The sequence below is a fragment of the Macaca mulatta genome, chromosome 20 (assembly GCF_049350105.2).
Source record: "Macaca mulatta isolate MMU2019108-1 chromosome 20, T2T-MMU8v2.0, whole genome shotgun sequence".
NCBI classification, from domain to species: Eukaryota; Metazoa; Chordata; class Mammalia; order Primates; family Cercopithecidae; genus Macaca; species Macaca mulatta.
This window is the reverse complement of record NC_133425.1, coordinates 68,755,048-68,772,813: the sequence shown is the minus strand read 5'-3', so window position 1 is coordinate 68,772,813 and position 17,766 is coordinate 68,755,048. Positions and strand designations below refer to the sequence as shown.

Here is a 17,766-nt window from a genome sequence, read left to right as displayed (position 1 = left end):
TGTGTTTGAGTAACGCTAATCTTACTTTTGCACTTTGGGGCCTAAAAATGCAGATAAAGGGGAACTACTGTATTTTCCATTTTAAGATTATAGACATCCAAGTGAGTGTGAAGTAGTGCCACATTGTGGGGTTTTGATTTACATCTCCCTGAGGATTAATGATGTTGACAGTCTTTTCATGTGTTATTGGCCTTTTGTATATTTCTTTGAGAAATATCTGCTTAAACGCTTTGTCCATTTTTAAATTGAATTATTTATTGAGTTACAACTATCTAGTAATTTATTATTATCCCTTATCAGATATATGAGTTGCAAATACTTTATCCCATTGTGTAGGCTGTCTTTTCACTTTCTTGATAGTATCCCCTTTGCAGCACAGACTTTTTTACATTCTGATGAAGTCTAATTTATTTATTTTTTCTTTGGTTGCTTGTGCTTAGATGCTGATTATCTGAAAACTATTGCTTATTTGGTTTTTGGATATGGATATTTATCCCTATGTTTGTTTGTTTGTTTTTGAGACAGAGTCTCACTCTGTCACCCAGGCTGGAGTGCAGTGCCACAATCTCCACTCACTGCAATCTCCGCCTCCTGGGTTCAAGTGATTCTCCTGCCTCAGCCTCCCAAGCAGCTGGGATTGCAGGCACACACCACCATGCCCACCTAATTTTTTTGTATTTTTAGTATAGATGGGGTTTCACCATGTTGGTCAGGGTGGTCTCAAACTCCTGACCTCAGGTAATCTGCCTGCCTCAGCCTCCCAAAGTGCTGAGATTACAGGCATGAGCCACTGCGCCGGGCCTATCCCTATGTTTTCTTCTAACAGTTTTATAGTTTCAGCCCTTACATTTCAGTCTTTGATCCATGTAGAGGCAGTTCCCTTCTACTCCTAGTTTGTTACTTTTTTTTTTTAATCATAAAAGGGTGCTGAATTTTGGCAAATGCTTTTTCTGTGTTTATTGAAATAATCATGTGGTTTTTGTCCTTTAGTCTATTAATATGTTGTATTACATTGATTGATTTTCATATGTTAAGCCAACCTTTCATTCCTAGGATAAATCCCACTTGGTCATGGGGTATAATCCTTTCCACATGTTGCTGGATTTGGTTTGCTAGTATTTTGTCAAAGATTTTTGGGTCTAAATCCATAAAGGTTATGGGTTTTTAGTTTTCTTTTCTTGTAATGTTTTTGTTTGGTTTTGGTATCAGGGTAATACTGGCCTCGTAAAATGAGTTGACAAGTGTTCCTACCTTCTCATTTTTTGGAAGAGTTTGTGAAAGATTTATAATTCTTCATTAAACATTCAGTAGAATTCATCAGTGAAGCCACTTGATCCTGTTTTTTGTTTGTTTGTTTTTTGGCTGGAATATATTACAGGTCTATTCAGATTCTCTCTCTCTTCTTGAGTCAGTTTTGGTAGTTCATGTCTTTCCAGGAATTTGTTCATGTCATCTACATTATCTAATTTTTGGCATACAATTGTTCATAGCATTATCCACTAATCCTTTTAATTTCTGTAAGGTTGGCAGTAATGTCCTTTCTTTTATTCCTGTTGGGTAGAGTGTGCTGTAGATGTCTGTTAGGTCTAGGTGGTTTATAGTGTTCAACTCTTCTATTTCCTTTATGATCTTCTGCTTAGTTTTTTTTATTATTGAAAGTGGGGTATTGACATCCCCTACTATTTTGCTGAATTGTCTATTTCTCCCTTCAATTCTGTCTGTCTGCACTTACATATTTTGGTGCTCTGTTATTAGATGTGTGTTTGTAATTGCCATATCTTTTCGATGAATTCACTATCTTATCATTGTAAAATGCCCTTCTTTGTCTTGAGTAACAATTTTAGTTTTAAAGTCTATTTTGTCTGGTATAACATGGTCTCTCCAGCTTTCTTTTGATACTGTTTGCATGGTATAGATATTTCTATCCTTTTGGTTTCAACCTATTCATATCTTTAAATCTAAAGTGTGGTATCTTGTAAAAAGCATATAGATAGATCATTTTTGGGGCGGTTGTTTGTTTTGTTCTAATCCATTCTGCCATTCTCTAACTTTTAATTGAAGTATTTAATACATTAACATTTAATGTGATTGTTGATAGGGCAGGACTCATGCTACTTATTTTCTATATGTCTCATGTCTTTTCTGTTCCTTTATTCCTCCATGACTGCCTTTCTTTGTGTTAAATGGATATTTTCTACCCTTTTAAATTCCCTTGTTATTTCTTTTACTGTATTTTTAAGTTAGTTTAGGGAATAGTTTAGAGAACGGGCAATCCTGAATTTGGGTAAATAATTCAGAGTCAAAAGTGAGGGCAGTAGTAGTCATGCATCAGGAATGTCTAACAAACCCAAATACATGACTTCTTGCACCTAATATACAACCTTGCTTGAAGGAGATACTCAATAAGAGTTTATTAAACCAATATCCACGTAATTATTCCTAAAAAGGGTAGCTACGTATGTATGTTGATGGTAAAACACAGTATTAATTATTAGGCCTGAACTTAAAATGGGGAATGGCCAGGTGAAATTGGGATGAGCTTTCTTATTAAACTTGAGGGGCAGTTAGCCTTCCTTGGCTAGCACTTTTCCTTCTATCATCTACCTGAAAAGTAAAACTGCTCCTTTATTATCCTACACTTTCCTTCCTACAGATAGGGCTATTATTCCTTCTATCTTAAATGTTTTTAGAGCACAGCTTAAAGGTTTTATCTTTGCTGCTTATGTATGAAGGCTTGCTTATGATACTAGATGTTGTCAAGGTACTTATGATTCAGAGCAATACTTCCTGATGCCCAGTAGTCAGAAAGCTTCCAATAGTTGATCTGCTGGATCTTATCAAAGACCCTTATGGGACCAGAGGATCCATGAATTGGAGACACGGTTACATTCATAAGTTTGTTCTTCCTACTTCTTCAGATAACCACCCTTCACTGCTTGTCATGAGAGATGAGATGTTATGAAGATAGTAAGTGGGTGAAGTTCATATAATATGAAAATGTATTCCCACACTTCTCATATTGTATACATATGCAAAGGATGTCAGCTGGGATAAGTATGATGCATATTTGTGAAGAGTCAATGTTATTCAAACATTTGGAAAACAACCCTCATTCTTCTCTTATAACAAACACATGTATTATGGTAGAGAATGTAAATGTCTTGTGAATGTTTCAGATAAGTCTTGAGACTTAAAAATAAAAAAAGATTATGATTATGACAGGCTGCTTTGGCCATGCCACAGAACCCTTGAGGCACACACATTCACTCTCCTTAGTTGTTGGGGGTTGTATGACTTTGCTAGGGCTGCCATAACAAAGTATCCTAGATTGGGTGGCTTAAACAACAGAAGTTTATTTCTGTTGCTGTCAGAGGGTTGGTGACTGCAAGGTTATTTTTTTCTGAGGGTCCCTCGCTTCAGCTTCTCTTTATTTTTTCACATGGCCCTTTTCTATGAGTATGTCTGTGTCCTAATGTCCTCTCCTTATAAGGACACCAATCATATTGGATTAAAGTCCACCCATCTGACCTCATTTTGCCTTAATTATCTCTTTAAAGGCCCTATGTCCAAGAAGAGTTACATTCCGAGGTACTGGGTGTTAACACTTCAACATATAAATTCTGCGGGAAGCAATTCAGTGCATAACAGGGACACTGAGGTGCAAGAGTTTGAGACTAAATAGTAATCACCTTTCAGCTAATCTTGAGATTCTGAATGTAAAGTATATATCATGAGATCAGTACATTTTCCTTGGATCCTTCAGGTCATATGTCTCTATCTCTTTTCTATGTTATCCCCAGGGCTTGCCCCAAGGGAGACCTCAGCTTGTAGATGGACGGAGGTCTTGCTAGCAGTTACCAGAATAAGAGAAACTGCCATGGTAATTAACAACCTGCTGCTGTGGGAATCCAAATAGAGTCAGAGCAATGTGTTTACAATGTTTGAAGACATGATAGTGAGATCATGTAAACAATTTCCTTAAAATAAGAACAAAAGACAAAAGTTTAGAGAAACTGTGATAATGGCCAAAGCTTAGCCCAGATGATTTTATTCAGGTGTTACTGTAATAACTTATTTTCTCTAAACATCCTAAGACATAGAGAGTAACTAGAAGCTAGTTTAATGTCTAAATCCTTATTTTATAAGATTATAACTTGCAGAAAAACTAGATCTCCAAACAGCATCTGTATCTATATTATAATAACTTACACATGTTCACTAGGGAAACACTGATGGAAATTTAACACACTCTATTATGCTGATGTGTTCATATCAACAAAGACATCTATGAACATCCAGACAGGATCTATTTAAAAAGCTAAAAAGGCAACAGGTGAAAACTTCAGTTAGTTTCTACATTCGTTATAAATGCACCTTACCTAATGGTCAGTTTCACAGGCTCAGGTGACCCATTGACATTGACCAGGAACTCTTCTTCAAAGTTTCCCAGGATGGTAGAACTGAAGGAGATCTGGATAGCTTGGACTCCACTTGGTTCAATGATGCCTTCCTTGGGACAGAAAACAAAGCAGGCCCCCAAAGCTGAAGTTGGAGGGGTCACATTGAAGAGAGCATCGATGCTGCCTTTGTTGTACAGTATTGCCTATATCAATAAAAGGCAAGAATGTGAAGGTCAATGGGCCTCTGACTTATTTTCATATAAGCATGTGTCTGTACTGTTTAACAGCAACAAACGGAAAGTTGCAGGAATTAGAACCAAAGAACACTCAGGGACAAATGAACAGTCTGATGCCTTGAGTGTTCGAAGATAGAACTCCCAAGCCAGAAGTAATTTTACATTTTTAGTCTCCTCTTTAAAATGAAATTGGTCATATATATTATGCTTGTGCTATAAAGACATCATAATCACATATACTGATGAAGAGCCTTAAAATACCCCCTTTTTTTGCTACTCTCTATAAAGTAACCAAGGGAAAGTAAGTATTTCTCTTATATGCATGACAAGGCTGAGGCTAAGCAGCATATTTAAAAATAAAAAGGAAGTTTGAATAGCAGAGTGAGAATTACCTAAACCTATGTTTATAATGTAGCTTGAAGAATGTACATGAGACATCATTGTGGATCCCAGATGACAAGGGTTCTCTTTGTTGTGCTATGAGTTTTCATCCTATTGAGATACTTTCATCTCAAATTCTACTGGATGGATGATTGCTTTGAGATTCTTATGCAAGCAACTGTTTTACTGTAGAAAAGTTGTATTCCTATATACTAGTGTTCTGGAAGCATGTTATTGCTCATATGTGGTTGTGCACTGGGTTTCGTGTGTGCATGTAAAGAGCTCATGCCTGAGCTCTTTACATGCACACTCATGACATTTGGCATCCTACATGGCAGGCCTCAGTCTACTGTCCCTACAATTCTTGGGCATGAACCTTGACTACAGCCATGTTGTTCTATCCTGGCTTCCAAAGACACCACCTCTGATCCTTGCCAATGCTGTCCTTATACCTAGAGGGTGAACAGCATGTTTTCCTGATTTATATAGGAACCACCCTCAACCTACACCTAAGGCTTTGGAGGACAAAGAGCATGAGAGATCTTGAAGAAACTTGCAGAAGGTCAGCAGGCAAATGTGAGGTGTGTCAGGAACCCAGAAGCTGAGGGAGGAGGATTCCCAGATGAAGTCAGATGCAGACAGAGGTCAAGAGAGTAAGTTCAGAGCAAAGGTTATAGATTTATTATCTTTATTTAGAGATTATTGTCATCCCTGACCTTGAGGAAGAGAGTAATCCCAGTGGGGCATGATTGCAGAATCCAGAGGACAAATGTTTAGGGGATTGAGTGGGTGCACAGGAAATAGTGGCTATTTTAGATTCCTGTTTTGAGAAGATGAGTAGTGAAAGGTGAGAATGGGAGTGGCAAGGCTGTGGGACATACTGCAGAGGAGAAAGCATATTTGTAATAAATGAGATAATGCATATGCATTGCTCAGCCTAGAGGAAGCACTCACCAAAGTGCTGCCTGTTGTTGTTGTAAGAGAAGAGACCTTGGTAACTAAGGGAATGGGGTCTGAGTGGATGCAGAGGAGGATGAGTTCAGGGGCTCAGGTTGCAGGGAAGAGGGCATCCAGAACATATGGTGGAGAGAAAGAGTCGGCAGCAGAGGCAGAGCAGAGGAAGACAGCCTCTTCTGCCAAGAGAAGATGGACAATGCACCAAAATAGAAGCATAAATAATTGCTGCTTGCTATTTTATTCATCTTTTTATGTTTCTTCCCCATCTTCCTCATTCTAAGTTCCCTGGTAGTAGGAACCAGGCTTCACCCTTCATTCCATTTAAAGAGACCATGTAGAAAAGTGATTATGGCCAGCGACTCTGCAGCCAAACTGCCTGGGTTCAAATCTCAGCTTTGCCACTGACTTACTAGCTCTGTAACCTTGGACATTCTACTTAGTTTCTCTGTGTTCCAGTTTCCCCATCTTTAAAATGTAAGTACTACTAACTTCTCATGTTGCTGTAAAATTAAATTTATTAATTTATGTAATTTTTAGAATAGTGCTTGGCAAATAGTGCTTAAAAATGACAGACACTGTTGATATGTTTTTGTTTGTTTGTTTTTTGTTTTTTAAGGGATAGGGTCTGGCTCTGTTGTCCAGGCTGGAGTGCAGTGGCACATCACAGCTCACTGTACCCTTGAACTCCTAGGTTCAAGTGATCGTCCCACCTCTCCCTTCTGAGTAGCTGGGGCTATAGGTATGTGCCATCATGCCCAACTAATTTTTGTGGGTTTTTTTTTTTAAACATGGGGTCTTACTGTATTGCCCAGGCTGGTCTCGAACTCCTTACCTCAAGTGATCCTTCAACCTCAGCCTCCCAAAGCACTGGGATTACAGATGTGAGACACCACACATAGTCAGTGACTGCTATTTATATCCTCAGTGCCAAACAGGATGGGTTTAAATTTTACCCGTGCTTAAGAAGTGACTAATATGTACTAGTGGTAACATGAAGGCAAATTGAAGGCATTAATGGTAACTTGGAGGACCCTGTTCTTTTACTTCAGAAGATGCATGGATTGCCTTTTAGTTTTTTTGGTTAGCAGAAATGTTTTGCCCATATTTTCTGTATGGTGAGCATTCCTCCATTTTTAAGAATATGACATCATTCTTCTCCTCCTGGCAAATAAGCACCCACTTATGAATACAGAAACCAGCAATAGTTTTGGGACACAATTCAGAGGCCTTTTGATTACTGATAATACTCTTTCCTTGAGATCTAGCTCTTTGGAGAGAAGAAAATTTATAATCAAACTTTGCCTCTCATTTGTTTTCCTTCTTAATTACACCGGGGAATAGTGTATACTCTTGGGGTTATGGTTTATTCTTTATGTATCTGCTATGCTCAGCAATGACTAAGGGCAATAGCTAGTTATTCAAATTTGTCTCAAGTAGGTAATGCAATAAATTGAAAGAGAGATGCAATGAAACATCAGCATTAAATACGCAGAGTGCAAAATATTCCCATAAGAAGCACCTTACCGTGTCCTTCTCTGCCACTGCACAGCTCTCCAAACTGTCCAATCTGATGCATCACCTCATTTAACACTTATTTAACTGGCTGTGGTTTGCTTTACTATTAAAATTAGGGACAGTGGGAAGTGGTGGCCTCGAGCACACTTCTGCTAAATTTACATTCAGGGAAACCCTATCCATTTTGCATCAGAATTAAAGGTTCTTTTCTGATGTGGCACTCATAAGTTCAGTCTGTAAGATGTAAAGGAAATTCACACTGGATAAATTGCAGACAGAATATCAGTTTAATGAGAGCTACTGGACTTTTTTTCCTTCTCCCCTAAGTGACCTCACAAGTGCAATCCAGGACAGTGTGGCATATAGCTGTGTCACTTGTCATTTCATGACAGCCATGCGACTGATTTCTTCATTTACACTGTGTTCCTATGCACAGTCCATCTCACTGTGACATTAACATCTCTGTTTACCTTCTGCATCATCCCATTTAGGCCACAGTTACCTTGTGAATGTGGGAGACGCAGGGCACTGTCCCCACACCACGTTAGGCTGGGCTAAGAGCCAAGTGGGCTGGAGGCTGGGTTTACCCAAGGTGAGAGGGTGGGATGCTGAGAACCTGAAGGGCTGAGAGGCCAGCAAAGGCCTTCTCTTCCAGAACAGGAGAGACAGCCCTAGTCCCCCAGGACTCACTAACATTACATGCTGCAGGACCCTGCCAAGTTACTCAACTCCCCTGGCATTCAGGTTTGCCATTCCTTGAATGCATTTCCTCTTTTTCTGTGCATACAGCTAATGGAATATGAATGTAGGTGAAATGCGCTACCGTCTATAAAAATATCATATACATTCCCCCATGCCCTTTCCCCTTCTGCAATCTTGAAGACCACGTGGTAGGGGTGGCCAAGCATGAAATGTTCCAGCTTCTCTGCTGGAAGAGAGCACCTGTTCACTAGAAACCTTTGTTTTGGACTTTATGTAAGGTATAAAAGAAGCTTCTAGCATATTTGAGACATTATGTATTTTTATATTTGTTTGTTACAATATCTAGCACTACCTTAACTTCTCTAAGCCTCAGTTTACCCAGCTATAAAATGGAAATAGTTAATTGTACCTCACAAATAGTTGTCACAAATAGGGTTTTATTGTTTGGGGCTGGTTTTTGTTTTTTGTTTTTTGTTCAACACAGAATCTCACTCTGTTGCCCAGGCTGGACTGCAGTGGCATGATCTTGGCTCACTGCAACCTCCACCTCCTGAGTTCAAGTGCTTCTCCTGCCTCAGTCTTCCAAGGAGTTGGGATTACAGGTGCCCGCCAACACACCCAGGTAATTTTTGTATTTTTAGTAGCAATTGAGTTTTACCACACTGGCCAAGCTGGCCTTGAACTCCTGACCTCAAGTGATCTACCACCTTGGTCTCCCAAAGTGCTAGGACACAAATCGGGTTTTTGTGAGAACTAAATGAACGAGTGAATATGAAAGCACTAGCACTGTGCTCAACACACATTAAGGGAGATGTTGTGTATGATATTAACCACTACACGATCCACATTTCTCATACGCAAAATAGATGTAATAAAGCCTAACTTTCACAATTTGGTAAGGATTAGAAATCACACACACACACACACACACACAGACACATAGATATGCAAACACAATAAAGTATGAACCTGACATCTATTTGTCACTCATTAAATAATTGCTTTGAATACCTCTATAAAAATACAAACATATACAACAAAGGAACCTTTCCAAAATTAAGTTTCAAGGGTTACAGTCTGATGCAGTATAAAAAATATGCCCTAGATACAAATTTAGTGATGGTGAAACACTGAAGTAAACACTGATCCTGAAGAACTCATGCAGACATCCTGTAAAATTTCATTTTCTAATTAATTGGAAAGATAAAGCAGGAAAGTCTCTTCCAGAAACTATTATTGGTTTTTAAAACATAGATTGGAGACCAGTGCATTAAGAGAAAATTATGAAGTGTGAAAAGAGCTATGCTCATTAGGACGTTCTAGAAAATGTAAAAGGTTCTCCATCCCCTGATCTGTGGAATTTATGTTGTCAGAGAACAAGCACTAAACAGATGGGGAGATGTATTTATGGGTTTTCCCTTTGCAATCTACAAAACAATGAGGATAAAACCAGTTAAACTATGGCTCTGTTGCTTTTCAGCTTTTACTAAAGTGAGGGAGGGCTAATGAAGATAAAAAGTTGTTTCCCTCACGATGGCCAGGCAAGAGGAGGAAGAATCTGAGCACTCCGGGGTCTCAACAAGGATGAGTAATGGCGAATGAATGTGATTGCACACACTTTCCATCAAATAAAAACACATAAGATACAACAAACCCAAAAAGCCAAGTACTGTTGGAAGTCTCAGCGAACAACTCTAACAACTCTAGTGCTTACCTCATAACAATGTACAGATCCGGTGAAAACTTTCCCAATATCCAGCAATTCAAAGTTGAAGTGAATCTTAGGTCCCATGCCTTCCCCTTTGATTCGGAGGGGCAGACGGATTTCTCGGCCTAGAAAAACAATTCTGACTTTATCATCCAAATGGTGCTTCATTTACCCCAAATCATGTTCCCTCATGTACGTTACCAATATAAATAATCAAAATTATTAAATAGCTCCTTGCACGGCACTGAGGGAACTGCAATTTAACTAATGCTGAAGATTCATCCTATCTGGGAGCCAATCATAATCCTGAATGCCAAAATCCTGACTGCTGAAATTGTGAAAGATATAATTCTGGAAAAACAAAAGACATTCTTTACAATATATTTATTTACATTTTTAAAGAGGGATTTACTTGAGAAACATATAAAAACACAACAGAACACTTCAAAGGCCACTCTATGCAATAAAATAGGCAACAAAATACATATTTTTGCAAGCATAGACACAGGTAGACTAACAACAGTCACGTGGGTATAACAGTACCACAAACTGTATTTACAAAGGAACAGGTGAAAAAGGGCAATGTACAATTGCATGCCATTAGGATTGGTAACTGCAGGCACCCAGCTTTATAACTGTGATCACCTGAAATATCATATAAACAACCTAAGTCTTTTGAGAAGATAGATAAAAAACCATGATGGGTCACCCCTACTTAGGCAGTTTCCCAAAGAGCTGAGATCTCCAGAAATTTTATCTCTCACAAATTCAGATGTACAAAAAGAGTATCTCTTCATTTATTGAGGAAGTGTCTGCATTTTTTTTTTTTTTTAAGACGGAGTCTCGCTCTGTTGCCCAGGCTGGAGTGCAGTGGCGCGATCTCCACTCACTGCAAGCTCCGCCTCCCGGGTTCACGCCATTCTCCTGCCACAGCCTCTCAAGTAGCTGGGACTACAGGCGCCCGCCACCACGCCCGGCTAGTTTTTTGTATTTTTTTAGTAGAGACGGGGTTTCACCGTGTTAGCCAGGATGGTCTCGATCTCCTGACCTCGTGATCCGCCCGTCTCGGCCTCCCAAAGTGCTGGGATTACAGGCTTGAGCCACCGCGCCCTGCCAGTGTCTGCATTTTTACGCACACACACAATACTAATGCACAAAGACAATGTCGTGATAATGCACTTTCATGGAATCAAATTTCTAATGTCCAAGGCAGCAGAGGAAAAGCCTGTCCCAGCTATCAGAGACAAACCAATGTGCCTTCTGTATTTGTTCTCTCCCAAGTCCCTGGCTGGTTGGATGGGGCCTGTCAACATTGAGGGCAGATTTTCCCCATAAAGTCCACTCAGACTTACCCACAAATCTCCTCTGGAAACGCTCTCACAGATATACTCAAAATTATGCTCTACCAGGTTTCCAACAGTTTTTACTGGTCAAGTTGACATCTAAACTTAAGACCACAAGCCCACGCCTTGTCAACCTGGCACCCATGTGTTAAACCATACTAAATTTCCCAATACAGACAACAGAGTAACAGGTCCACCTAACATGGTAGAATCAGCATAATGCAACTATCCCATGTGCAACTGAAAACACACTAACCCCTTCCCCAGAATTTGGTTTTCAGGATTTCAACATTTGGGATTTTAATCTTTCAGGACTGTGATTTTTGGGATTTTAGACACCAGGGATGTTAGACTTTAGGGATTTTGATCCTTACGGGTTTTGATCTTTTGGGAACTCAAGATTCGAGATTATGGCATTTTGAATTGTGTTGTTTGGTATTGTGATCCAAACATTTTAAGAAAATAAGAATACTGCTAGTTTCTTATCTTTAGGGAGCAGACTGTATTGCAATTTAGGCTTACATTTTAGCAGGAAAAAAATTTAAAAATTTTAACCCAATTCTTAACATTATTTCAAAGTTTCTTACAAAGAAAACTAATTCTAAATCAGAGAAGGGTGACCATTGATGCTTCTCATAAAATGAGAGCCAACGTGGGGCTCCAAGCGACATTATTCACCTAGATCTTCCTTAGATTTAGGGAGATCCAGAATATTAGGGATCTGAGTCTAGGGGTCTTACCTGATGCTTACTTTTGCTGAATTTCTTCCATGTAGAGGTAATGAAATGCACTTAACAATATCCATTGTAACACATCTACAGTGTACCCACGGTCAATACAGAGCACACAACCTTTGAAGTACTGACTGGTTTTGTTCCCCCTTTTAAAAATGAAACTATCTTTGTTCGATAATATATGATCATTACAAAATTTAAAGAGAATATGAACAAAATTATCTTATAATTGCACCATCCAAAGACAACTACTGTTAACATGTTGGTGCCTATCTTTTTATATTTAATTGCATCACAATACTGCTAATGCAAATGGGAATGCATACTATGTTATTTTGCAACCTGCTTTTTTTCATTTAATAATACCTTTGGAACATTTTAACATATCATTAACATATCATATCTAAAGATCTACCTTATTCTTCTTAATGGTTAGGTGGTCCACTGTTGGGAGGCAAATACTTCTAAAACTCTTATTGGACATTTAAGTGGCTTCCAACCTTTCATTACAATTTGTAGTGTAACTACTACCATCAAACATGTATCTGTGAACAATTTTTCCATATTTTCTTCCAGCACTTTGAAGATATTATAGCATTCCACTGTTTCTGCTGAGAAGTCAGCTCATAGTCTTATTGCTCATTTGAGACAATCTATCTTGTCTTCTGATAGATTTAATTTTTATGCACACATATTGATTTACTTTTATCTTTAGCTTTCAGTGATTTTACTATAATGTTCCTTGGCATGGTTGCATTTATCCTTTTGGGGACTTGTAGCACTTATTGAATATGCAAATAAATGTCTTTCATCAATTCTGAAAAATTTTCAGTCATTATCTTTTCAAGCATTGTTTCTTCTCCACTTTTCACGTCTCTGTCTTTTCTGTGTATGTGTGTGTTCTTTTTCTATATTTTGTCTCTGCATGCTTCAGTATTTTCAGGTATTTTATTTGATTTATCTAATTTCCAGTTTACAAAATCTATCTCTGGCTATACCTAACAAGCGGTTAAATTCATCCACTGAGTTTTTAATTTGTTATTATAACTTCTCAGTTCTAGACTTTTCATTAGAGCGTTTCTAGTTTTCAGATCTCTGCTTAATTTTGATAAAAGTGTTTTTAAAATCTGTGTCTGATAATTCTTTTATCTGGTTCTCCTGGGTTTGTTTCTATTGTTTACTCTGGTTTTCTATCAGATTGTCTTACCTCCTCATGTGCTTGGTCATTTTTTGATTGAGTGCTGATCAGTATATATAAAAATTATAGACATAATTTAAAGCCATAAGAAGATATCTCCCTCTGGCTTCTAGCTGGTGACTGGGGGGCATTAGTAATCCTAGACAACCTAATTTAGCTGTTCTCAGCTAAGGTTTTGTGAGAGAATTAAGCCCTGCAGCAAATCATTTGAGTGATTATTTTCTCAACTCTCCCAAGAAGGGTAGGTATAACAGAGATAAATTAATTCCTCATAAACAATAGATACCTTAGAACACTAGGGATTAATTATCTTCTGGATCTCGAGTGGAAAACTGTTGGAAATTAAGCCAATAACTCAATAATTATTCAAAGCTGAACTTCAGTCTCTTTGCTGAACTTCAGTCTCTTTGAGGACTGGCCCATTTCTAATTCACTGGGTCCTACTCTAAAGCCTGGCAGATTACATGACTAGGGCCTTTCCTCCTGGGACATACCATGGACTTTTGTTTTCTTCTTTAACCTTACTTAACTTGTTAGCCTCTCTGCAGTTTTTACCAAAAAGGCAGTGTCTTTAAAGATAAAGTGGCCCCCAAAGTCTGATGGTCTTGATTTCCTTCTTTTGGATCTTGGCCCATGTTCTGGTAGTTCTCTCTTGCCTTAAAAAACAGATTTAAAAAAATATTTTGCCTTGCTTTCCTAGGTGTTCTCAGAGAGAGAGAGAGTTAATTCAAATTACCCAGCTTATCATTTATGAAAGATTTCCAGAACAAAGGGATGCACATTTGACATTGTGATAGCTATAGCCATACTGCCCTCAAAAATAGTGCTAATTCCACACAAACATCTGTAGTATTTAAGGGTTCCTTCTCTCCACATTCTCCCCAGCAGTGGGGATATCACCACTTTGGAAATCTTTGATAGTTCTATGGTTTTCCTTAAATGTATATCATATAATTTCAAGTTCTCTAAGGAAAGAGGATATATAGGACATTTTGAATGTTCAAAATACTTTTAATGCTTTGTTGATGTAGTTTTCAGTATTACAGAAAGTACGCTTAGAACAGCCAAGTGATATTTCTAATTTATTATCATCATTTTAATGCCTTGTGACATTTTATGTTCCACCGTCTTCTGTTGCTGTTTAGCTTTTGTATCTTTAATGCTTTTTCCCCATGAATGTCTTTTAAAGACAGAATACTTGTCCTTTTGTTCCTTCTAGTGCTTGGCAACATAGTGGTCATTCGACAAGCATTACTTTGATTACAAGAAGCAAAAGCCATACTTGGGATGACTGATTTATTCAAAAGGTTCCCCTGCTCCATCCGATCCCTGGAAAAGACGTTCCTCTAAAGATCAGGTGTTAGTGGTGGCAATACTCTAGACTATAAATAAAACTTTCAAAGGGCCCAAATGGCGTTACTCTACTCTATTATTTTTGAGGTCTAGACTATTGGGAATAATTTAAACTCTTTGGTCAAGAGAAAAGCATTTTGATTGAGATCCAACTTTCAGAATGGCAAAGAAAGAGAATTGCAAATATATCATGCAATAAACTGCAGGACTATTTATAACTGTCATGCCTAAAACTTTCTCCATCTGTTACCTTGACTGCCTTTCTTTAAAAACAAGGAGATGTGTTGTAATAAAGCAGTGAGCCAATGTTTATTTGGTAGTTATTAATTACTTCAAAGGAGTTTGTCTTATTTGTAGCTAGCCACTTCCCTCACCCAGAACAGGAGTACAAGTAATGTCCAGCCTTGATTTTCTAAGTGATAGTCTAAATTTTAGGGTCACATTACAAATGCTACTTTTCCACAAGATTTTCTAAGCAGATATTTTTCTTGTCTAGGCAAAAGGCAGCAAGAGATACAAGCATGGAGGAACTAGCAAACTTTAAGGGCAGACTTCTTATTAAAAGACCAAAATATTTTAAAACATAGAGCAGTTCTCATCTATGACTGTAGTGTTCTGATTTCACACATGAGAAGTAGGGAGATGCACTACAGAACCCCTTTAATGACCCTTAAGTCCCCAAATGCAACAGATCCCATTGCTTTACATACCAGAAAATGCAAACCATGGGCTTTCAAAAACTATCCATCTGCTATGGTCTGAATGTTAGTGTCCCTGGAACCCCAAATTCGTATGTTGAAATCTTAACTCCCAAGATGATGGTGTTAAGACGTGAGGCCTTTAGGAGGTGATATGATCATGAGGGTGTAGCCCTCAAGAATGGGATTAGTGCCCTTATAAAAGCTGCCCCAGCAAGTCGGTCTGCCCCTTCCACCATCTGCTGGTGCCTTAATCTTGGATTCTCCAGCCTCCAGAATTGTGTTGAATAAATTTCTGTTTTTCATAAACCACTGAGTCTATGGCATTTTATTATAGCATCCTGAACAGACTAAAATACCACCTAAGATATCCTAGATGTTCCAATATTATACTTGAGTTCCATTCCTGTGCAGTAAGAAAAAACTCAGAGGAAAAAAAGTATAAATAGAAGAATAAACGGCCATTATTCACTCATAGTAAGACTGTCAACCTGGAAAAAAAGAATATATAAATAAATTTTAAAATTAATAAGAGAGGGACTGTGTATGATGGCTCATGCCTGTAATCCTAGTGCTTTGAAAGGACAAGGTAGGAGGATCAATTGAGGCCAGGCATTCAAGATCAGCCTGGGCAACATAGCAAGACCTTGTCTCTACAACTTTTAAAAAAAAATTAGCCAGGCTACTCGGGAGGCTGAGGCAGGAGAATGGCGTAAACCCAGGAGGCGGAGCTTGCAGTGAGCTGAGATCGCGCCACTGCACTCCAGCCTGGGTGACAGAGCGAGACTCCGTCTCAAAAAAAAAAAAAAAAAAAAAATTAGCCAGCCATCATGGAGTGAGCCTGTAGTCCCAGCTACTTGGGAGGCTGAGGCAAGAAGATCACTTGAGCCCAGGAGTTCAAGGCTGCAGTGAGCTATGATCACATCACTTGCACTCCAGCCTGGGCAACAGAGCAAGAAGCTGTCTCAAAAAATAAATAAAACAACATAAACAAGAGAGTAAGATTCAGGATTAGCAAACATTTACAAAGGTCAACTGTATTTCTATATCCAGCAACAGTCAGAAAAATTTAGTTTTCAAGATTCTATTTTTAATAGCAACAAAAATATTAAGTATGTAAAAATAAATCAACAAAACATACTTGAAACCTTCAAAGCAAAAGTTGTAAAACTTTATGGAAAGACATTAACAAGGATTTAAATAAATGAATGAATAGAGAACTAGACTATATTCTTGGAAAGGAAGATTCAATGTCATCGAGAGTGTCCATTTTCTCCCAACAGATTTATATCTATAAATTCAATGTACTGCTAAACAAAATGCCAGCAGGTAGAATTTGGTGGAGAGTAGTGGGTTGATTTTAAAATTTAAATGGAAAATCAAAGGGCCAATAAAAAGAAGACATGCTGAAAGAAGAATAAGTTGGGAGAACTTGCCCTTTCATAAACTCAAATCTAGTGGAAAGCTATTGTAATTAAGATAGTGTGGTACTGGGGCACAAAGTGCAAAATGACAAAGGAAACAGAAGAGAAAACACAGAATAGATGCACAAATACATGTGAATTTGATTTATATCAGAGCAGGTGTTGAATATTAGTGAGGAAAGATGACTACATAGTGCACAGAGTGTAGGGAGCTACATCAGTTGATATCCACGTAAGATCTGTGGTAGGCTGAATAACGGCCCCCAAAGATACTTACATTCTCACTCCTGAATCTAAATATTGCCCTATATGGCAAAAGGGTGAATGTTGTCTTATATGTCAAAAGAGGTAATTAAATTAATAATTTAGACAGGGGGAGATTATCCTGGATAATCTTGGTGGGACCTAATATAATCACAAATGTCCTTGAGAGGAAAGTAGAGGGAAATTCGACACAGAAGATGAAAAGACAACGCAATGATGCAAGCAGATTAGAGTGATGCAACCACAAGCCATGGAATGCTGGCAGCTTTAAAAGCTGGAAAAGGTAGGGAACAAATTTTTCCCAGGAATCTCCAAAAGGAACCAGTACTATTGACATCTGATTTTAGCTCAGTGAAACTGATTTCAGACTTCTGAATTCCAGAACTGTAAGAGAATAAATGTGTGTGGTTTAAAGTCACTAAGTTACTCATAACTTGTTTCAGCAGCAATAAGAAACTAACACAGAGTCCCACCCATCTGCTCTACACAAAAGTCAACTGAAGTTGGATCAATGTGATAGTAAACTACAAAACTTTTTAGAAAGCAATACAGAATGATCTCTTTACCAACTTGGTGTAGAGAAAGGGATTTTAACAATACAAAGTGAGCAAATTATAAAATAAAAGATATCAAATGCAATTGCATTAAAACTCTTGTTCACTAAAATCACCTTAATGAGAGTGAACAGACAGGACACAAAAACTGGGAGAAGATATTTGCAGGACATATCAAGCCAGTTACATCCCAAATACATCAAAAGCCCCTACCAATTAACAATATGAAGACAACACAATAGAAAAATGGGCAAAGGCCAAATAGGAATTTCACAGGAGATGAAACACAAATGGCCAGT

At 38.2% G+C, this 17,766-nt stretch overlaps 1 protein-coding gene across 1 annotated transcript in view; it reads right to left on the bottom strand.

Annotated features, from left to right (window-relative positions):
* HYDIN (HYDIN axonemal central pair apparatus protein) overlaps positions 1–17,766 on the bottom strand; it is a 469,694-nt gene that overhangs the window by 270,607 nt on the left and 181,321 nt on the right. The window contains exons 13-14 of the mRNA XM_077984568.1: positions 9,906–10,024; positions 4,380–4,603 (exon numbers count right to left, since the gene is read on the bottom strand). Of these exons, the coding sequence (XP_077840694.1) occupies positions 4,380–4,603; positions 9,906–10,024 (343 nt within the window). The remainder of the gene's footprint in view (positions 1–4,379; positions 4,604–9,905; positions 10,025–17,766) is intronic.